This window comes from Marmota flaviventris, chromosome 10 (assembly GCF_047511675.1).
Source record: "Marmota flaviventris isolate mMarFla1 chromosome 10, mMarFla1.hap1, whole genome shotgun sequence".
Classification (NCBI taxonomy): domain Eukaryota; kingdom Metazoa; phylum Chordata; class Mammalia; order Rodentia; family Sciuridae; genus Marmota; species Marmota flaviventris.
This window is the reverse complement of record NC_092507.1, coordinates 75,125,088-75,149,664: the sequence shown is the minus strand read 5'-3', so window position 1 is coordinate 75,149,664 and position 24,577 is coordinate 75,125,088. Positions and strand designations below refer to the sequence as shown.

Genomic DNA, 24,577 nt, shown 5'->3' with positions numbered 1-24,577 from the left:
ATCCCTTAGCCTATCTGGGAAGACAGGTTGAGGGTAGTAGCAGAGTGGGGAAGACTTGGTTAAAAATTGCCAGGCCCTGATGTCAAGAAGGAGTCAGTCTCAGAACCCCAGAAACCAACTATTGCATAACAATACAAATCCCATGGAAAATTTTTAGCCTGTCCACCCTTGCTGAAGACTTGAGGAAATTTTTACCAGGCTTTAAGATTCCATTCTGCAGCCCTGGACTTGTTCAGTGTTAATCCCACCACCTGTGTTCTGGATTCCATTTCTTCTCACACACTCAAAACTGATTCAATTCATTCTCTTATATCCTCATCTTCTGCTGACTCCCACAGAAGAGGGGTATCTTCATATGGCTCCCATCTTAGAAAATCCTTTTCAGAAAGTCTATTGACTGCCCTATTATTTCTTCCTCTCTGGGGATGAATTCCTTCCTTCTTTCTTCTCTTTTTACTCCTTCCCTCTCTCCCTCTCTTCCTCTTCCACAAGTAGTCATGAACTCCTGTGTGCCAGGCAAATAAACAAAAAATCCCTGCCCTCTAAGCCTTTCCATCTATCCAGAGGAAGGAGACTGACTAAATCATGAGCAAAATGAAATATATTGTATGTGAATTTATGCAAAATAAATTATATGAAGAAATGAAATAGAGCAGGATAGGAAAAATGAGAGGATTGAAGAAGGTAATTGCAATTTTACATAGTGTGTTCAGGTAGAGTTCACGTAGCAGACATGGAGGCAGACTTAAAGGAGAGGAAGAATGGAACGTGGTAGAGATCTTAAGATTATTCCAGGGAGAAGAAATAACCTGTACAATGGCTCTGCAACAGGACAGTACCTGCCATGTGTGAAGACTGCTTAACGTCTGGTTTGACTGGATGGATTAGCCAAGGGGGAGAGGAGTAGATATGAGGTCAGAGAAGTAACATAAGACCTCAGGATGATTGTAAGGATGATGGCTTAATCCAGAGAATCAGGGTGCCATTCCATTTTTTCAACATATAATGTTTATTGTGGCATTGTTTATGATTATTCCAAACTATATTCCAAACAGTCCTTCAACTATATAATATCTTGGGGTACATTAACACAGTAGAATATCATCTAGCAATGATATTAACAAACTATAGCTACAATAACAGGAATGAATTCCATCAACACTGTTTTCATGGGGTTTCTTCATGTTGCCTTCAAAGAATCAGCCCGAGTTCTCAGTAGACAAAGGGTTCAATAATACTAGAATCTAGTACTGTAATTATTGAAGCCTCTTATGTCAGCTCCAACCTCAGGTGTTTTAAAATTCCTGTTGGTCCACCAGGGTGAGGATTTCCATGATTTGAACTGACAAACTAAGACTGGCCCATGAGGAACTCCATATCTCAGTGATCAAAGTATTTGGCCCTGCAGTGTTTAAGTAACATACGCATTTGCACTCGTCTAGGCTGAAGTTTCCAGCCTCCTCTCCTACTGATAATTGAGTAACTCTTTTCAAACAGTGAAGCCAATCCTTTTCTTTCTTGCTGTTGAAATATAGTACTTGCAGTCTTCTTCAGGGTCTCAAGTTCTTGAGGTTCTTTTAAAAGGATATCTTTGGCTGCTGTGTTGAGATGTGTGTCTGTGAAAGTGAGTATGTAAATCTGACTTTGCTAAAGTCAGCAAAGGTTTAGGTATGGAGACTCATTGCAATAATTCTAGAAGGAGTGATGTTGGTGGCAAGGTAAGAAATGGTCAGATTCTGGATATATTTCCAAGGTAGAATCAACAGTATTTAGTAATAGAGTTTATAAGGAGCATGAGAGAAAGTGAAGAATTAAGAGTGAGTGCAGATTGTGGCCTCAGCATCTAGAAAACTTGGATGCATCACTGAAGCGAGGGCTCCAGGAGGCACAAGCTTGGGAGAAAAGCAGAAGGTCAGTTTTAAGTTTGAGTTGTTCATTCAACTTTCAGATGGAGATGATGAGTAGGCAGTTCAACAGTCAAGTGTTGAGTTTAGGAAATAGATTCCAGCTATGCAGATAGAAATTTGAGAGCCTCTGGCATACTGATGATATTTAAAGACATGGGCCTGAATGAGGTCACCAAATACCTGAGCATAGATAACAAGAGAACTGATAACTTAGCTCTGGATTTTTTTTTTTTTTTTTGAGAAGTTTTACTGCAAAACAGAATAACTTTTGAAAGAGTTTGTCTAGTTTGATTATTTCACTTTCACATACACACATCTCACTTAATTCCCAACCCTCTGCAATCTGAATTCCACATCCAATATTGTTCTAAATTCTCTAACTATCTCCATGTTACTAGATTTAAAAGAGAATTCCCAGTCTTATCTGACTTTACCTCGATATTCTCTATCAGGGTCTAGGCTGGCCTTCTTAAACCCTATCTTTTCTTTTTCCTATAACACTACACACCCAGAACTGCCTTTCAACTCTCTGGCTGCTCTTCTCAACCTCCTTCTGTTCCTTAAATATTGGTATTGCAAACTAAATTGTGTTCTTTCTCATTAAATAACTTCATTTACTCTCTTTACACTAGTGATTTCCAAGTCTATCTCCAACCCAGTTCCTGGTATTAAATTCCAAATTCATGTATTCCACACTTCATTTGTTTTCTCTTTGTGAACCCTAAACAGGCAAACCAAATTCAGTCTGCTTTCCATATCTCAGTGAAGGATGCCACCAAGCCAGTAGTTCAAGCTGGAAAATGAGGAAATCACTCTTAACTTTCTTCAGATGTTTCTCCCTACATTCAAGCAAGTCTTCTGTGTGTTATCCTAAATATCTCTTAAATCCATCACTTCTCTCTGCCCCAACTGCCACCATTTTATTGCAGGTCAATGTCATGTCCTAACCAGTTTATTATTCTACTTCATAATGGGTGCTCCTGCTTCTCACCATGTGATCCATTAATTCCTTTTAAACCAAATGAACTTTTTAAAATGCACATGTGATCTTCATACATATTTAATGTATATATACATATGAATATATATATGCATATTAGTTAAAAATATTGATGTTGTAAATTACAAAAACCTAACTTAGATGGGTTTAAATCAAATGAAAATAAATTTTCTGTCTTAACATTTTAGGAATAGTCTAGTTTCAGTTACAGCTTGATCCAAGACTCAGATTATACTCTGTCCCCAAGCTCCATTCCACAGATGTATTTTATGTGTGTCAATATTATCTTCAGGTTTCCCTCTCTAAGATTCAACATGGCCAAAGAAGTTTCTATGCATCATGTGGTCATGCTACCAAATACAAAAAAAGACCCTTTCTCAGAAGCTTCCACAAATGACAAATTGTATGTTATTGACTTGTCCCTGAACTAAACACTGTCAACAAAGAGATTAGACATGCCAAGTGATTTAGGCCAATTCCAGTTCACTTCCACACCAATTACATTGGTTGAAATGAGGGACAGAATGAACACAAGAGGAAGTGAATGAGTAAATATCTTACGTGACTTAGCACTTTTTCTTTACTTCCTATTGCTGTTCACATAAAGGATACTCTCCTCAGCAGGGCCAACAATGCCCTGCCTGACAGGGTTTCTGCTCACCCCTCCAGGCTCGGCTCTCCCAGTCATCCTACTTGAAGATCTAATCACAGAACTCATTTCAATTTCTCAACTGAGCTCTTTTCCCCATACCTTTTAGCATATGTCATTTCCTGAGGTTCAAGTATAGTTACTTTAGATGTAGTAATGGTTAATTTTGTATGTCAGTTTGACTATACCATGATGCTCAGATTTATGATTAAACATTATTCCGGATGCTTCTAGAAGAATTTTTAGATGGGATTGCCATTTAATTTATGGAGATTCATGTGTGTGTGTGTGTGTGTGTGTGTGTGTGTGTGTGTGAATTTTTTCTCTTTTTGGTGTTAGGGATTGAGTTCAAGGCCTAAACATACACTCCGCCACTAAGCTACCCCCAGACCTGTACACCAGTGGAGTTTGAGCAGAACAGTTGCCCTTCATAATGTAGATGAATGTGAGTTGAAGCCCACAGTAGAACAAGAGGCTGACTTCCCTTGAGCAAGAGAGGAGTTGCAGATCCATAGCCTTCAGATTTGACCTGCCACATAGGCCCCTCCTGATTCTTCACCTCTGCTCACCCTACAGGTTACAGACTTACCAGCTTCTATAACCACCTGGATATGTTTCTCTGGAGAACCCTCATTAATACAGACAGGTTAGCAAAAGTGAAGACAAATTGCCTACCAATTCCCAAAGGCCCCAAAGAAGTTACTCTCCAATAACAAACTACACAATAATAAGAGATGTGGTATGACATAGTAAGCAATGCTGAACTCTTAAAGATCGTTTTTTATGGAAAAAAAAGAGTATAATAAAAACTATAATCTGGATATCAAAACCCAATAATATTCACCTTCTCATTTTACTATTTCTATTCAGTCTAAAAAGTCAAAGTACCCAATTTTTCAGCTTCCTTTGCAACTGGTCTTAAGTGCTTTCCTTTCACAGAAAAAGGTAACAGTAATGTCTTCCTGAGACTTTTGTGTCATCCCCACCCTCTACCTTCTTCCTGCTTGCAATTTAGAAGTAGCCCTAGAGATGCAACATCTGTGAACAACTAGCACAAGGGTGAAAGTCTATGCACGAAGGACAGCCTAGGAGGAAGATAAAAAGAGACTGGGGCCTGGAAGATATTGAAGCCACTGTACCTACCCCTAGGCTTTGTAATGCATGAAATGAGCAAACCCCTATTTGTTTAAGCCACTGAAATAGCATTTTCTGTTATTTACAGATGAATACAGTACTATCTGATATAGATTATACGGTAGAATGATCAGATTTGTCTTCTAGAAGATCAATTGACCTGAGGGAAAGAGAGAGAGAGGGAGAGAGACCCCCATAAGAAGGCTTCTTCAGGACCCCAGGAAAAAGATGATGTGACTCTGAGGGTTTTAGTAAGAGCAAAAAACAACTCATCACAAATTTTGTTAAATTCAGAATTTTTCCCATCTTATGATGAAAACAATTACATAACTACACAATTACAAAATATTTTAAATTAAAAATTATTCCCAAATAAAAAGGAATGTCCTTGGTCTCAGTTGGATAAACCCAAGGGTAAAACAAAACAAAAGAAAAACCTCAACCATGTTCCTGAAACACAAGATTTTCATTTTATTGCTGCTCTGAGAATACATCTAATTACTCAATCATGCCAATTAAATAGGAAGTTTACCTGCTGACAAACAGCTATCTTGGGATATATCAGAATAAATTGTAGTAATAATTGGATTTTCTAATCAATATTAACTTTTATCATAATATACAGGTGCTATTTTCCTTTATATTTAGATACAGCACTTCTAAAAAAATTTTAAAGCTTTTCATTTGTGGCAAAAATTATCATTAAGAAGATAAGATAATCATGTTGCCTTGAATCAGTAAATGGTTATCAGAAAAGGTGAATTATTTGCTTCATTAACTCTCATTAATTATCTGTAAATATATATATATATATATATATATATATATATATATACTAATTTGAAACCTCAGCGGTATATGTTCTAAATACCATAACTTCATTCTCTCCCCTGATGACATCTTATAACACTATTTTTATAATTAATCCTGAAACATATACTAACAAATACATGCATGGAAGAATAAAAAAATTCATGAAAACTGTTCCGTTTTCTGAACTTTTCCCTCTGGAATGCCTCCTGGTAAAACACTGGTTTCCATGTTCCATGCTTGGAAGTGATCATTTTGAAAGTTCATGACACTGTTCAAAACCCTTCTGGCTCTCTGCCTTGCTCCCTGTAGAAGCTGAACTATGACTTTTGAATCCCTACATCACCTGACTTCTGTTCTTCACTAGCCTTATCTCATGCTACTTTTCCCTGCCCTCTACGTGCTCAGACCTTGGCAACCTCCCTGCTGACCCTGAACATCAGTCAATCTGCAAGTTGTTTCTCTTGTGGTTCCCTCTGCTTGGAATACTTATTCCCCAGACTCCCCTTGACTACTTCAGATTTTTTTACTCAATTATCCCCTCGGGAGAATTTATCTGATCTCCCATTTAACTCCTAGCTGGGCCTGGTGCCACATACTTTCAGTTTCAGCTAATCAGGAAGCTGAGGCCAAGGAGGATCACTTTAGCCCTGGTGTTTGAGACCAATCTGGACAACATAGTGAGACCTGGTCTCTAAATAAATAAAGTTGTAATTCCTAGCTCTCCAATCTCTTTTCCTGCCTTATTTTTTCTCCTGGGCATTTATAATGATCTAACTTACATTGTTTTTCTCACTTAATTTTACTATCTTCTCCTCCTAAGATCAGCCTCGAGAGGACAGGAATTTTTACTATTCTCTTCACAGCTGTGTCCCCAGCACCTCAAGCAGAATCTGGCAAAAAGTAAGCACTCCATGTTTCTTCGGTGAATAGATTTCAGCCTATTGAATATGGCCATGATGACATCATTGTTTTTGTTGTTGTTTTGTTTTTAACTCCCAGTCTTTCTTTGGCCCACATCTCTCACTTATTAATGACTTGCTAAAATATTGTTCCTAAAATCACAGATGTAGTTAGCATTCTGTCTCAAAGTTGCTTTAGCCTGCCTCCTTTACTTAAGGTTTCAGCTACTCAATAATATAGAACTTTGACCCCTAGAAGTCCAATCCCAGGATACATAACTCTAAACACTTGGCCACCTAAAATGTGCCTTTATCCGGCAAAGCAGAATTTAAAAAGAACATGGAGGAACATTGAGTGTGACCAAAATATTATCTCAAAGATATATTAAGAAAAAAAAAACCTTATAGAATAACATCTTATTTAATTTTAATTAAATAAAATTAAATGCATAGCAATATTCGATATTTCTCTTGTATATCATATATATAATTTTTCTGTAACTATATGTAAATCCACTGAAATAGGTCTAAAAGGATGAACACTCATTGAGAACTGTGGTTAATTTTGGGAAAGTTTGTGGTCTGTGTGGCTGAACAGGTTGGTGAGAAAGAAATTTTGCTCATTTTTGATCATGTATTGATATATTTTTATTTTGTTTTACAATTAATTTAATTGGCAAATAATTATTGGAAGGGTTGCTATATACCAGTCACTATTGTGGTTGCTAAGAATACAGTAGCAAACAAAACAAAACAAAACAAAAAAACTCCTTCCCCTCTAAAATTTCCATTCCAGTGAGGGAAAACAAAACAATAAACAAAAAGGTCAAACATACAGTAGTTGCTATGTATCTAAACTGCTACGGAGAAAGAATAGAGAAAAGGCAGTTACATGACAGAGGAGGCACTTAAATGTATTTTAACAATGTTTTTGCTTTATTACAAGTATACATAAATAAATTACATAAAATAGTAAAAGTAAATAATAAATTAAAATCAGGAATGCTATATTCATCTCCCTCTTGAGAGATTAGGTTAGGGTTAGGGTTAGGTTATACTAAATTAATTCTCTTAAGAAGTCACATAACTTTTGTCTTATTTTCTAATAAATTAAATAAAATATCTTGGTAAGCAGATATTTCTAATCAGAAACTGGTTTTATGTTTAAAATGAGATTGAGGGACCAGGCACCGTGGTGCATACCTATAATTCCAGAGGTTCAGGAGGTTGAGGCAGGAGGATCACAAGTTCAAAGCCAACCTCAGCAATTTATCGAGGCCCTAAGCAACTTAATGAGATCCTGTCTCAAAATAAAAAAATTAAAAGGGCTGGGGATGTGGCTCAGTGGTTGAGTGCTTCTGGGTTCAATCCCTGGAACTAACAAGAAAAAGGAGGGAAGGTTACTGAGGTGATGTCCCAGCCCCTGTAGTCCTAACATGGGGAAATAGGCCTCCTCTAGAAATGCAATTGGCTGAAGAGTAAATTGGTATGTTTCTGGAGGGCAATTTCACAATAATGAAAAAAATATAATATGAAAATGCTCTTTCATGGCCTGATTCATTGGCAGGTATTTACCCTTTCAACATAAACATGTTCACCCATAAATATGAAGAAGGATGTTCATGATCACATTGTTTATAATATCAAAAACTGGAAACAATCAATTCTTCCATTATTGGGTGTGCAAATTGTGTATCTAGTCAAAGAATCAAGCTCAACTCTTTTAATTGAAAAAAAAAAAATGGAAGAGACTATTGAATGAAATCTGATTGTATAAATAAAACATGAATAAAGTGCATGGGTACAATGTGGCTGCCCAATTTACATGAATTTGAATTATGCAAATTAGTTATAACATCATACAAAAATATTAATCTGGTCTTTCTTGTACTCAGGATTTTCAGTTTTTAGGAAATGGAAGTAATTGTCTACAATGCTCAATGACTTCTCTTAAAAAGTCACACAACCTTTGTCTTATTTTCTAATAAATAAAAAGTATACAGGTGAAGATCCTTTATTCAAAATGTGTAGGACCTGAAGTGTTTATTTTTTATTTTCATTTATTTTTATTTTTATTTGTTCTACTTAGTTGTACATGACTGCAGAATGCATTTCAATTCATCATACACAAACGAAGCACACCATTTCAATTCTTTGATTGTACACCGTGTAGAGACGCACCATTTGTGCAATCATACATATACCTAAGGTAATGATGTCATCTCATTCCACCATCTTTCCTATCCCCATATCCCTTTCCCACCCTCCCCTTTGCCCAATCCAAAGTTCCTCCATTCTCCTCACCATTCCCTTTGCCCAATCTAAAGTTCCTCCATTCTATCTCCCCATCATAGATCAGCACCCACTAATCAGAGAAAACATTCTGCCTTTAAGTTTTAGGGATTGGTTTACTTCACTTAGCATAATATTCTCCAACTTCATCCATTTGCCTGCAAATGCTACAATTTTATTCTCTTTTAATGCTGAGTAATATTCCATAGTGTATATATACCACAGTTTCTTTATCTATTCATCTATTGATGGGCATCTAGGTTGGTTCCACAGTTTAGCTATTGTGAATTCAGCTAATACAAACATTGGTGTGGCTATGTCACTATAGTATGATGATTTTAAGTCCTTTGGGTATAGAAAGGTCAAGAAGTGGAATAGCTGGGTCAAATGGTGGTTCCATTCTAAGTTTTCTGAGGCATCTCCACACTGTTTTCCAAGGTTGTTGCACCAATTTGCAATCCCACCAGCAATGTATGAGTGTGCCATTTTCCCCACATTCTCTCCAACACTTATTATTGCTTGTATTCTTGATAACTATCATTCTTACTGGGATGAGATAAATTTTAGAGTAGTTTTCACTTGCATTTCTCTAATTACTAAAGATGTTGAACACTTTTTCATATATTTGTTGATTGCTTGTGTATCTTCTTCTCACAAGTGTCTGTTCAGTTCCTTAGCCCATTTATTGATTGAGTTGTTTGTTTTTTGAGTATTTTTTGAGATCTTTATATATCCTGGAGATTAGTGCTCTATCTGATGTGCATGTGGTATAAATTTGCTCCCATACCGTAGGCTGTCTCTTCACCTCAATGATTGTTTCCTTTGCCAAGAAGGAGCTTTTCAGTTTGAATCCATCTCATTTGATTCTTGATTTTATTTCTTGCACTTTAGGAGTTTTGTTAAGGAAGTTGGGGCCTAATCTGACACGATGAAGACTTGGGCCTACTTTTTCTTCTATTAGGTGAGGGTCTTTGGTCTAATTCCTAGGTTCTTGATCCGCTTTGAGTTGCGTTTTGTGCATGGTGACCAGAAGTGTTTTGAACTTGAGTTTGGAGTGTTTTTTATTGGTGGGGTTGGAATATTTGCATGTACATAATAAGATATGTTGAGGATGGGACTCAAGTCTAAACATGAAATTAGTTTCTGTTTTATATACACCTTATACACATAGCCTAAATGTAATTTTTTAAATATTTATTTTTTAGTTGTAGTTAAACACAATATCTTCAATTTATTTATTTATTTCTATGTAGTGCTGTGGATAGAACCTAGGGCCTTGCCCATAATAAGTGAGCGTTCTACCACTGAGCCACAACCCCAGCCCCCTAAATGTAATTTTATATAACATTTTTAAATAATTTTAAAAATTAATAATTTTGTTCATGAAACAAATTCTTATGGTGTGGAGTTTTCTATTTTGTGGCATCATGTTGGTACTCAAAATGTTTTGGGTTTTGGAGCATTTTGGCTTTCAGATTTTTAGTTAGTGGTGCTCAACCTATATTTCCATATTAATGAATCCAGTCAGGCACACTAGCACACATCTGTAATCCCAGGATGGTGAGGCAATAGGATACCAGTTTGAGACCAACCTGGACAACTTAACAAGACCCTGTTTCAAAACAACATCAAAAAGGGCTGGTGATAATAGCTCAGTAGTAGAGTACCCCTGACTCCAATCCCCAGTACCGCAAAAGTAAATGAATAACTAAATAAGTAAATCCAAAAGTTTGGGGTTACAAATAAAAGTACCTGCCGCAGTCTGGCTAGGCACAAATAACCGAGCCACCACAAAGCCTTGTAGATTCAAACAGCAACTCTTTATTTCCCAACTCTCACTGGCACTGCACACACCACACACGAGAACACACTCCCTCCACTAGGCTCCATCCAATCTCCCCCAACTCAAGGGAACTCCAAAGTAGCCGGCCCCCCAGGCAGCAAGAGCCACCCTATTGCCCGACAGTAAAGGTCAAATATACAATACAATCAATCCAGCATCACAGCAATTATATATATATATATATATATATATATATATATATATATATATATATATATATATATATCTTAACTCAAATCATCATCTCAATGGTTCGCTGGCGTCACCTTTCGACCATTCCCTCTGGCAAATGCCAGGCATCATTCTGACTGGACTGTGGCTTTCAACATGTACCCAGAGGTATGATAGTAGGGCAATTTAGTTGTTTGAAAGCAAGCAAAAACTAAATTCTCATTAATATGAAGTTCAGTTCATATATTATTCTGGAACAACTATATGAAAATTTGAAAAAAGCAAACATGTCAAGTGATTTTAGACATACAGATTGGTAACCATTTAGATTAGTATGAAATTCTCCAGATCTCAATACTGTAAAATCAAACTGTTAACTTTGGGTTTGTGGGAAATAGGGATTTTTTTAAAGCACTGACTTCCACAGACAAAAAAGAAAGCAGAAAGAAATAACTAACACCTCATTTGCAAAATGGTCAATAATGTAAGACTGTAGCCAAATTTTAACATAACCAAAAGGAGTATGGAAATTCATAGACATGTTTAGGGGTTGGGGTTGTGGCTCAGTGGTAGAGTGCTTGCCTTGCATGTGTGAGGCACTGGTTCGATCCTCAGCACCACATAAAAATAAATAAATAAAATAAAGCATTACAATTCATATTACACATATTGTATCCATCTACAACTAAAAAAAATTTTAAAAAAGAAATTCATAGACATGTTTAGAGTGAGCTTTTCATGAAAATGCCTCAAAATTAACTCGCATGGTGAAAATACTGAGAACAGATTAATGCAAAAATTGACATGGACTTTTATGCAATTTTTATATCACATAAATGCAAATGATGTAGAATAGTAATTTAAATCGGTGAAAGATGGCTAACTCATTGCATGTATTGGGGTTTTAACCCAAAAGTGATATTGAAGTTAACTTTGGTTTTTATAACCTTAAAAACTCAACCCACTAGAAGTCTCCCAAGTAACTGACAGTGAACCAAATACCATCTCTATGAAGCTATATTTAGGAATTGCTTATTTTATTGTCATGCAAAATACTCAATAAGGGATTTGGCATAGTAGCAAGTACAGTATTAATTTTTTTCTTTTCTTTCTTTTTCTTTTCTTTTTTTTTTTAATACTGGTGATTGAACCGAGTAGTGCTCTACCATTGCACTACACCCTCAATCTTTTGTTTTGAGATTGGGTTCCTCACTAAGTTGCCTAGGCTGGTCTTGAACTGTCGATCCTTCTGCCTCATCCTCCCGCATAGCTGGGATTGCAGGTGTGTGCCACACATCAAGCAATAGTAGTGAATATATTATTAATGCTAAGATAATAATAAGGCAAGTCATGAGGGTGTGGGTGTGATGTCTGAATACAAGACACTGCACAGAGACTACCTGTTTTAGCTAAGATCAGTGGAAAGATAGTGGGTGGCAAATGCTCTTTCAAGAAAGTGTGGGGCAGGATCCTTTCATCTTGTTACTACGAACAAACAAAATCCTAGGCAAAAAGGTCAGAAAGTAAAGAGAATGAGCAGATATAATAGAAAGCACTAAGGGAAAAAAAAAGAGGCAAAGCTAGTTACAATGGGGGAAAACTTGGTTAAAACCTAATTCATTTAGCTTAATTATTGTGAAGAATAGTCCAAATAATAATGATATAAAAATACATTTTTACTACATAAACATAGAAATCACAGAAACCTATATTTGTTGGGTGTTTACTGTGTGTGAAAGCATTAGTCACAGAGATACAAAGAAAAAATTAGGATGCAGATGCCTTCAGTGACCTCACTGTAGTTTGCTCTCAAGCATCTGAAGTAACAGAATCAGCCTTGGTAAAGCATTGCTTAGAAAAGGACCTAAGACATGGATAGGAGGTCTTAACAACTAAATTATACCAAAATGTCAGAGCCCTTTGTATTATTATTCCCCTGCTTTAAACATAAAGGTTGCTTTCCATTTCAGAATATGACAAAATGTTTCAAGTCTACTATTTTTAGTATTTATCTTGCTTCCAGTTTTATATTATTATAAATAACATTGCAATGGATATCTTCATGAACATAATATCCCATATTTCAGTTTATTTCCTTATTCTAGTTCTCAGAAGTGAGATGATTGGCTTGGGAAGTCTTTAACGGATAAGCCATTTTTGGAGTATCACTAGATTGCTTCCCAAAGAGGCAATTAATAATACTGTGAGTGATGCATGACAGTGATGACAGAGGTAGTTTTATATTCTTATCCCATGGTCATACTTTATAACTAATATTTTCAGAGTTTTAATTTAAGATTAAAAATGAGATTATTTGAAACTAGATGTTCATTTACATAATATGACAATTAATATGTGATTTTCATAGAAATAATAAAAAGCTAATGTGAAAATTCAGTCTTCAAAGAAGTAGCAAGTAACAGGTCATATGTATAAGAACATGTTCTACCACCTAATTTTCCTTCAATTTTTCCTCAAAGAGCTTGATCAAGGACCAGAAATTTTATCTAGACTGAAATCAATGTACTTGAGAATCATTTGAATTCCATGATTTTATTAAAAAATGAAAAGGTTACTTAGGGGAAAATATTGACTTCAAGATATATAATAAAAACACTAAATAGTGTAGCAAAACTTTTTAAAAATCTTTGTCTATTTTTTTATTATTTTCTTTTTTATATTTAACAACAGAAAGCATTACAATTCATATTACACATATAGAGCATAAGTTTTCATATTCTGGTTGTATACAAAGTATACAGTGTAACAAAACTTTCTTTAATCTTTTTTTTTTTTTTAGTTGTTGATGAACATTTATTTTATTTGTTTATATGCGATACTGAGAATTGAACCCAATGCCTCACACATGCTAGGCAAGTGCTCCACCAGTGAGCCACAACCCCAGCCCACATAGCAAAACTTTGGAAGTCATAAATTTAATGCTAAGTGATATTTTTTAGAAAAAATACTAATATAAAAAGTCACAAATTGTTAATGTGAACCTTTCAAGGTTGTTTATTTTGTGATGTTTTCATCAACATAAATTTAAAATTCAAAAGAAAACACTGCTCAATGAATATTGAAGTAAATCTTCCTCCTTGATTTTGTAAGGATACAAGTGACAATATTTTCTATTTATAGATGATTAATGTTTTAAGCCTATATGTGACTTCCTCGTACTTGGGGAAGTTGCCAGATTTTCTCAATAAAATGATTGGGATTTATTCTCTGATGAAGGACCTGCTACAAATAAAATCAAAGTTTTTAATAAATCAGTAACAAATAAGTGGAACAGTTAAATTCAAGATCATACGTGCAGGTACATTTAGAAATGGGATATAAGCCAGGCACATTTCAGCTTAGGTAGCACATGGTCTGACAGACTCAAGTGTTCTTGTGTGGGACAACTGTCAAGAATATTTTAGATTACAGCTGCCCCATTAAATCAAGCCCTCATGATTGCTGTAGGTCCACTGCTTCCATGAGCCACAAATTCATTCCCTGATCTTAGATACTCTTAAGTCTAAATTCTTGTACATGGAGTTGCTATTAGGAGATATCTGCAAGGATTCTGGAGCCAATTTACTAGGGTCCTAATCCTAGCTCTGCCATACTAGTTATGTGACTTCAGGCTAGCTATTTAACCATTTTATACCTCAATTTCTCTCTTAAACAAAGACAGTAATAGTACCCAACTTATAGATTTGTTGGAAAGATTAAATGAGGTAATATAGGCAAAACCTTAAAATAGTTCCTGGAACATAATAAGCATTATATGAATGATGGCTACTATTATTAAAACCATTTTTTTTTTTGGTACCAGGGATTGAACCCAAAAGCACTTAACCACTAAGCCACCTCCCTAGCCCTTTTTTAAATTTTATTTTGAGACAGGGTCTCGCTAAATTGTTTAGGGCATCACTAAATTACTGAGACTGTCTTTGAACTCACAATCCTTCTGCCTCAGACTCCCAAGCTGCTGGGATTACAGGCGTGCACCATCATGCCTGGCCCATTATTATTTTTTGTTAATACTTCTAATTGAATTGAAATAAAGCTCTATTACCTTTATTAAGGGATAAAAAATCAACATAAATTTAAAATTCAAAAGAAAACACTAAAAGTGTTTTTGGACTAAAAGTTCAAAAGTGAACACTTCTACAGTATACTGTATTTCCCAGGGCACAGTGATTTGGGCCTAGGTAGAAGGTCTTACAGTAGGTTACATAGTATGCATTCACAGAAGTGGGGCATTTTTTAGTCAGTCATCTCTGGCTTTGAATTGTACCTGCAACACTGACTTATTGTGTGACTCTGGGAAATTTACCTATTCAACCTCTCTAACCATTTAGAAGGAAAATAATAATACTTGCCTGACAAGATAATCAAGAAGTAGATAAGGTAGTGAACATGAGATACCTGTTAAAGAACCTGATGCTGAAAGGCTAAAGAAATTGAAATGTAAAGGATAAGATTTGTTTCAAGTTCTGTAAAAACAACTCCCTGAAAAGCCACTGAAATGTATGTTGAAATCTCCCTGACCATCTGGTTGCTCTGTAAAAACAACCCCCCCCTACCCAGAAACCGTGCAGTCCGGCACGTACACACCTCAGGGCTTAAGCCAATCAGTTCAAATGTATACCCTTCTTTGTGCTGACCAATCACCCCTACCCTACTTGTTCCCGCCAGTGAATGTACTAATCATGGTTAAGAGTTGTTTGATTTTCCCGCGGCATGTGATGATTTGTTATGCTGTATGTGAAGTCCCTGCCCTTTCCAAAGAACGTATATAAGCTCTGCTCAAGCTGTTCTAGGGGCTCTTGGCTCTTTACCCCTTCGAGGTGAGGTTGGAGCCCCAGCATGCTGGACCCCTAATAAACCCTTTGCTGTTGCATGAGACAGTCTCTTGGTGGTCTTTTCCTCCGATGTTCGCCCGACCTTTACAATGCATAGAGACCTCAGGCCTACTTCAAAGAATTCAACTAAATCTTGCAGGTCTTCCAGGGAAGGAATCTGCTCTTCACATGCTCTGGTTCCATGTCACCAAACTTCCAATACACTGTTAGGAATGCAAGGAGTATGTTATTCTTAACACACTCTCCTATTTTATTCCATGTTTTTTTATTGGCACATTATAATTATACATAATAATGGAATTTGTTGTTACATATTTGTATGTACACATGATATAATAATATAATTTGATCAATATTGTTTCCCACTATTTCCCCTTTCCCTCCTTTGCTCCTTCCCCTGGTCCCTTTATTCTGCTCTACTGATCTCCTTTTGATTTTCATGAGACATAACCCTCTTTTCTTTTCCTTTTTCCTTTCTCTTTTCCACATATGAGAGAAAACATACAATTCTTGGCTTTCTGAATTTGGCTTATTATATACTTTGCATAAAGCTCTCAAGTTCTATCCATTCCATCCATTTTCCTGCAAATGACATAATTTCATTCTTTAAAAAATATTTTTGTAGTTGTTGATGGACACAATACCTTTATTTTATTTGTTTATTTTTATGTGGTACTGGGGATCAAACCCAGTGCCTCACGCATGCTAGGCAAACACTCCACCACTGAGCCACAGTCCTAACCCAATTTCATTCTTCTTTATGACAAAATAAAACTCCATTTGTGTGTGTGTGTGTGTGTGTATTTACAATTTTTTAAATCCATTCATCCATTATCTAGGACGTCTAGGTTGGTTCCATAATTTGACTATTATGAACCATAATGCTATAAACATGAGTATGTATGTACCTCTATTGTATAATGACTTTAATTTTTTAGGACAAATATCAAGGAGTATACCCTCTTGTTTTTAATTAATAATACCCTGGAAACCTGCACTGCAAAACCTATGTGTTATAGTTTATTCCACTCAGAAAAAAATAAAAAGAAAAAAATTACATCTAGATATAATAAAGCCAATTTCCAAATTATTAGCAATCTACATTGATCTCCAGTTTCTATGATGCTCTGCTGCCCTCCCAGTCCCTTTGCCTTCTAGGCCCTACAATATAGGCACTCAATACCAGAGAGGAGTAAGTAGAGATAAGGGGCATCTCTGCATTGCAAGTGTGAAAGGACTTTCTACTCAAGTGTGTACACAGCCTCTATTTTAGCAGAACCTTATTTTTCTGCATAGTGAAACTAAACCATCAAGATGCAAGCCCAGGACTATCACTAGTATGAAAATTCATTGTGGTAAGGTATCATTTGTAATTTATCAAGTATAGTGCTATGTAAAAAAAAAAGTTAAAAAAATCTCTATTTTTTAGAAATTTATATATATATATATATATATATATATATATATATATATATATATATATATATATCTCCCTCAACGGGCCTCCACGAGAACTCAAGGGGAGAACTCAAAAGTAGCGGGCGCCTGAGGCAGCAGGAGCCGCCCTATTGCTGGACAGCAGGGGTCCATATACAACTGAATACACAGCCTGTCTCAATCCAGCATCATCCAGTCACAGCAATTATGCACAGCTTAACTATCATCATCTTAATGGCTCGCTGGCGTCACCTCTCAACCACTCCTTTTGGCAATGCCAAGCGCCATCCTGATTGGGGGTGGCTCTCAACATAACTGTATTTGAATAAAATTATTTTTTAAAAAGTTAAATCTAGTAGACTACAAAAAATTTTAAATCATTTATTAGGCATGTAAAATATTTTATACTTTAGAAGAACTACAATTAGCATATCAAGTTGTGGTTTCACAGAAACAAAATAAATTTTAATTTAAAAAAGATGTGTTCAGTTAAAGAATTAACATAATTAAATTATTTTAATTAATTTACATACTTGATTTAAATAAAATATCATTGATCACAAACTAGGAGTTTTGATAACTGCTATCCTAAATCATGATTTCTAAGTGATAAAACCTCAGTTTTGCATGTGCAAGTGTTTTAATCTCAGGATCAGAAATAAAGATTAAATAGGATAACGATGATGAAAATGCTTTATAGTATGCCAGACTAACAAAAGAAAAATGAAGAAATGGCTTACCTAAGCAGCTATTTTAATATGAAAGAAATCCTTACAAGGTATGACAGATAAAAAATACTCAGGTGGGGCAGGAATAATTTAATCAATCAGTGTGTTAAATTGCTTGGATGATTTCTTCCTTCAACCAATACTGTTGAGTACCTACTTTGAATTCACCAGGTATCCTTATGTTTGGATCCTTATTTTTGATCCTTGAGAGATGCCTAGTTGCCCTTCTCTTTTTCCACTAGCCAAGATACTTTACCATGAAAACTTTCTACTGGATTGAGGTGGAACATCCCCAAGCCCTTTCCTGATTACCACTGGCACAGATGAAATGGGTTGACATTATTAAAACTTCCACTAACTGTGGAAAAAAAACACAGTAGTACAGTCAAATTTTCTATTATAGAATTAGGGAACATAAGATTGGAAAAAGAAAGAAAGAAAACATGCTCCTCATCCCAATTAGATTTCAGTTTCTAATTCCTGCCTCACACACTCCTTGTTCTTTCTAAGGAAATTAGCTAGTATCTCTTACTTGTGCTAAAGAAAACAATGTGTGCTCAGTGGCATTCAAGTCCCATCCCTAAATGAAGATGAAGAGGTCACTATATCTGAATCCTCATTCCCCTGGGAAACCACAAAGCGCCCTTTCCTCCAATTTCTACATTTTGGGTGGTTCATTTCCAGCAAAGCCTTATTATTACTACCATTTGACGTTAGTTTGGTCCATAAATCTGGAGATTTTGTGCTGTATTCAGATGTTCCCTCAAGTTTTCTGTACTTAGCTATCAGCTATTTGCAAAGGCCATGGGGGAGGGGGAGCAAACGATCAGAGCAGGGCCCATATCTCTGCCTCACAGCACAGAGTGCAGTTACAAGGTTTTGTTTCATCTCCTGCCAGTTCTAAAAGAGTATGCAAGACACTCTTAACCTTACACCCATGAGCTAAAGGACGTGCCTACTAAGACAGCATGCTTGCCGAAGACACAGCTTGAATTGACATCTGTTCTGGATGACATAAGCTAATTTCTCTTTTTATTGCACATCTCTCAGTAAAAAAGAATCATTCCCAGGGGGCAAGAAAGAAATGTACTCATACGAGAGTAATAGACTCGAGGGTGGAAACGGAATGGTTAGTCCTTAGGGAGGCGGGCTTTGCCCCCCTCCACAAGGCCAGGATTTTCTTTGTGCTTTAACTCCGTCAGATTAAGAGTAGCTATGATGCAACCTGTTTGCAGAGTTCCCTTGAGACTTCCCTGGGTAGTTTCGTGACTCGCCCAACAACATAGAGAATTACTGAAACGCAGCAAGAAAACGCAAAGCACGTGGCGCACCGGATCTCATTATATTTGGCCCTTCTCCCAACCCGTAGCCGCGCCCTGTTACGACTGCGTGGGTGATTCTCCTATAAAAGCTGGTCTTGGAGCGTCTAGCCGCCACAGTCTCTTCCTGTTTCCAGCGCAGCTGTTGTTGCTGGAACTGTAGTGGCCGCGAAGATGGCGTCTACCAGCCGGTTAGTAAGTCTGGCCGAGCCCGGCTAGCTGAGGGGCGGGCGGTGAGTGCCAGGGATTTCTAGGCCACTTGCGGGGCGGCCGAATCGGCCTCAGCCTCCCGGAGGTATGGGGAGTGGCTGCGGTACTGGCCGGCCGGCCGGCCCGGACAAAGGCACTTCCAGACGGCTGGACTGTCAAGGGTGTCGCAGGGGGTACCGAGTCCTCGGTGTTACCGCCCCAGGGTCCTGGATTGTCTTCTCACACAGGTTCTGTCTTCTGTGTGTTCCTGTGTCCGCAGCCCCTGGCCTCGCGTCTTTTGCGAATATTTCCGCTTTTTTATCTTGTCAGTGTTTTTCTACGTTTGCTTTTCGATCTGTGGCCCATCCAACCCTAGGGTCCTAAATTCCTCCCTTCCAAAGAGCGGGAAGCGGATATTTCCAGGCCTCTATCGGTCTGACAGCTAAGAAAGTTGGGGACGTCAGCATTGGTCAACCAGATAGAAACTGATTACCATCCCAGTGGTCCTCCGAAAGTGGAAGCTAAGGCATTTCCGAAGAATTGATTAGTTTCCTGCTGAAGGATGTGTCTACAAATGTCGCTGTCTGCGTACTCTTGAAAATCTTGCCTACAGAAAATTCTTTACGTATTCAGGGAAAGTAATATATTTTTAAAATGTAATGTACGCGTATCTACAGGAAATACATGCAATGTCCTTCGACACAGGCTTTAACCTTGTGACCTGAAAAATGCTTGCAGACCCTAATTATATTTCTCATTATCACCATGAGCTAGATATTAGTATTTTTGCATATGTGTAAACTGAGTCATGCCAATGTTGATACCTTCCCCCCCCAAGTTAGTGATAAATGTAGTGTTTAAAATAACTTGTTTCTATTACACAAAATTGGTCTCTATTTAACTCACAATGTACTAAAAGTAGCCAGGGTCTTCAGCTTCTGGAAGGAAGGCTTTGCACAATTTTTTTTTTTTTTTTTGGTTGGGGAGAGCCTCTTATCTGTGAAATTGATCAGTTTCACCCTTGAAAAGCATTGTTCACAAAATAGTAAGCTGAAGAAATCCTGGCTCTTTCTGTTCATTGCCAAGACTTACTATTTTATGGTTTTTTTTTTTGTTGTTTGTTTGTTTGTTTTGTTTTTTAAAGGGTAAGGTGGGGAGCAGCTTTAGCTAATGTCCTGTTTGGAAATAACTTAAAGCCAATGACACCCTTGTTTACTGATTCTAATTCTATGATTGAATGCTGATTCTGTCTGGGTGTGGTTCTTCAGGTAAAGCTTCCTTGTAGATAAATGGGAAACTTTAGCTTCCCTAAATTATCCAAATAGTACTTAAATTCTCTTAGTAGATCTGGTAGGTGAATGTGGTCATATTTAGGCACAGTTTTTGTATACAATAGAGCGTGAAATTTTATTTGTAAAAATGGTACGGTAAATAGTACACATGGTAAATTCGTTGATTAGATTATTTGCCCAAAGAACGCACTCTTTTGTCTTTATTTTCATTTAAAATAATTTTTGAAATTTTTTTCTATATGTTCAGCTTTTAAATTTATGTGCCATTGCAGTTACTCATCTCTCAAGTTTTTCTGCTTGAGAAAGTGGAAAGTTGTACCTTTCTACAAAGAAATGTAAATGTTAGATTTCTAACTTTAGCATTTTTTTTGTTTCCCTGAGGAAAATATAGAGTTATTTAGCTATGAAACCGCCTGGCATTTTTACAGAGAACACATTTGAGTTCAAAACTAGTCTCTACCACTTATTCTGTGACTTCAGGCAAATCTTTTCTGACCATAATCTTTAAAATGGAAATAGTGCCTATTTTGCAGGGCTCTTTTGAAGATTGATCATAATAAAATAAATAAATGTGTAGCACTAGATACACAGTGAGCACCCAATACATGTTAGGTATAAAAAGAGATTTGGGATTATCTGATACCTTGGTAGTCTAAATTATTTAATGTCATTGGTGGTATTTTTACCATCCTTCCCTATTTCTCTTTATTCCTCTACTGCCTCATTCTTTTTTTTTTTTTTTTTTTGGGGAGTGGGAACAGGGATTGAACTCAGGGGCACTCCACCACTGAGCCACATCCCCAGCCCTTTTTTCTATTTTATTTAGAGACAGGGTCTTACTGAGTTGCTTAGTGCCTTGGTTTTTTGCTGAGGCTGGTTTTGAACTCTTGATCCTCCTGCCTCAGCCTCCCCCAACTGCTGGGATTATAGGTGTACCTGGCTCTACTGCCTCATTCTTGATTCTCCTTTTACATTTGTGGGTAATTTAATTACAAGTTGACTGCTTTAGGACGATTTAATTTTATTTTGGATAGGTAACCTATGGAAAGCAAAAGTGCAGAAGACTTTATAGTAAAAAGGAGTCTTCCTCCTCCTCTACCTCCCAGCCATTTAATTCTCCCTATAGCAGCCATCATTACCAGTTTCTTGGTGTTTTCCTATTGGTCATATTTTAACAAACATGTTTATAGTTTTAACCTCTCTTCCCCTCATAAAGTGGCCAATGTAAACCCTGTTTGCAACCTTGCTCTTTCCTTTTTTTTTATGAAGTTAGCACTCATATTGTAAGTGTAGTTCAGTTATAAAGTGAGCATATACCACCCAGGTTAAGAAATCATATACCACTAGCTGTGACACGACTGAAGTCTGTTTTGTGTCCTTAGTCATTACTCCTTCCAAAAGAAAACCACATCCTGACTTCTAATACTGTAGATCTGTTTGCCCATTTTAAATCTTAAATACTATTTATTTTTTTAGTTCTCAGTGGACACAACATCTTTATTTTATTTTTATGTGGTGCTGAGGATGGAACCCAGCACCCTGCACATGCCAGGCGAGCGTGCTACAGCTTGAGCCACATCCCCAGCCCACATTTTACTTTCTTATTCCCATTCTTCCTTCTCTCTATCCTTCATCTAATCCAATGAACTTCTATTCTTTGTTGCTTTTAAATAGTTCATACTTTTTCAATTTTGTATAAAATTCCTACCTTATTCTTCACTTAACATGTCTTGAAGATGCGCACTTTTAGGTTTTCTGTGTATTTTAATAGTGCCAAAGTATTATACCAGACCCTTGCAGACTCTGTTCCATATAGCTTCCCATTTTATCGTTTGTAATGACTTTTATTCTGGTATCATTTTATTTGTTTTAACAATTTGACATGATTTATACCTACCTACTATCAACATAGTTTTCTAATAGAAATTTATGGAATAAGTACAAATATAAAGCAATTTCTACTTTATTTTCTCAGAAGATCCAAAATATGTTCTGGCTAGCTTAATTATATAAATGTGAGGTTATGGATGATGATCAGTTTTCCAGTTCACCTTCTACGATAATAGTTAACATTTTGAATTGAATTTGCTGTCATGAGGAACTTTATCCAACACTAGGAATACCTATTTACATACTATAAAAACAGTTGATTTTTGTCTTTTATTTTTTTATTATATATATATTTATTTATTTTTATGTGGTGCTGAGGATTGAATCCAGGGCTTTGCTCGTGCAAGGCAAGCGCTTTACCAGTGAGCCACAACTCCAGCCCATGATTTTTGTCTTTTAGATGTACGATTATGGTAGCCATAACATACCAATTTATTGTATTATTTGAAGTGAATTTATAACAGGGGCTTCAGTGATAGCAAATATTTGTGATTGTGAGGTTTTACTTCCCAGAAATAATTATTAAATTTATGTTAAGTGTGTTTGTTGCCTTTGTTATTTTATTATTTTTAAAATGTATTTGTTCTTTTTAGATATACATGACAGTAGAGTGTATTTGACGTATTATGCATAAATGGAGTATAACTTACTTTAACTAGAATCCCATTCTTTTTTTTTTTTAAATATTTATTTATTTTTAGTTCTCAGTGGACACAACATCTTTGTTGGTATGTGGTGCTGAGTATCGAACCCGGGCCGCACGCATGCCAGGCGAGCGCGCTACCGCTTGAGCCACATCCCCAGCCCTAGAATCCCATTCTTGTGGTTGTACATGATGTGGAGTTTTACTGGTCATGTATTCATATATGAACATAGGAAAGTTATGTCTGATTCATTTTACTGTCTTATTCCCATCCCTCTCTCTTCCCTTCATCTAATCCAATGAACTTCTTTCTTTGTTGCTTTTAAAGCTGATTTGTCAGATAATATAGGGTTTTCTTCCCAAAATTGCTTTCTTGCTCAAGATAAAATGATTGAGCAAATTATTAGTATCACAAGTCTGTTAGTTAGCTTAGCTTTGAAACCATTTCTTGAATGTTAAAAATTCAATTCTGGATTAGATGAAATCATCAAGTCTTAAGTTCAGCAGAACTGTACCTACCATCTTTCATTTATATTCCTATTGGGTTCTGTGTATGCTTCTAAATCTGTTACTAAGGTGACAAACAGAAAAACAGAGGTCTGAAATGTATTTGCTAATTGAAGAAATAAGTGGCAAGGGTACAAACCAGATGGTTATATATAAACACTGCAGGCTATTAATGGTAGCTAGTTGTTGTTATACTATTGATCAAGATTTTTAAAAATCTTAGTAGCTGGCTACTAAGAAACACTGGTTAAGAAACACTTGTTTTCAAGCTTTGAAAGCCTTCTATGTCTGCAAATCAGGAACTACTAAAATAAAGGTAATTCTAATGGAATTTACATGCTAATTACTAGATAAATTTGATCTTTGTATCATATAATCTAAATCAGATATTACTATCTTCATTGATTAAAGTAAATGGAATGTATACTTTGAATATTTAGCTTAAATGTGCTGAAATTATAGTATTGGAAAAGTGTTCAAAGTCTTTTTTTCTCTCAGAAGACTATTTTGTTACATGTTGCTTGTGAGGATATAAAAATGTAATATTTTTCCATTTAGTTTGGATGCTCTTCCAAGAGTCACATGTCCAAACCATCCAGATGCAATTTTAGTGGAGGACTACAGAGCTGGTGATATGATCTGTCCTGAATGCGGTCTGGTTGTAGGTAAGTAGCTATTATGGTTTTAATAGAAATTACTTAGGATACTTTTTTTTTTTTTTTTCCAAATTTTCTTTTCTTTTTTTAACTTTTCCCTCATAAGTAATTCATATTTTTTGAAAAAAAATTTAAGAGAAATAAGAGTAAAATAATTCAGAAGTATCATATTTTATTGTATAAACCAGTGCACTTTTCCATGTGAGTGGGAGGTGATCAAAAAATGAAGTCTTTAATCTTAAATTTTTGGTGGGGGTTAAATGAGGGCATGACACTTAATGCATGTCAAAAACAAATAAATTAATCCAACACTTGTGGGGTTTATATACTTTAGAAAGTAAATAAACATGAT

At 36.2% G+C, this 24,577-nt stretch overlaps 1 protein-coding gene across 1 annotated transcript in view; it reads left to right on the top strand.

Moving 5' to 3' along the window:
• Positions 1-19,134: 19,134 nt before the first annotated feature.
• The window catches only part of Gtf2b (general transcription factor IIB), a 28,048-nt gene continuing 22,605 nt past the window's right edge, over positions 19,135-24,577 (top strand). Inside the window, exons 1-2 of the mRNA XM_027935176.2 lie at positions 19,135-19,239; positions 24,128-24,234. Coding sequence (XP_027790977.1) covers positions 19,223-19,239; positions 24,128-24,234 — 124 coding nt within the window. The 5' untranslated portion in view covers positions 19,135-19,222. The remainder of the gene's footprint in view (positions 19,240-24,127; positions 24,235-24,577) is intronic.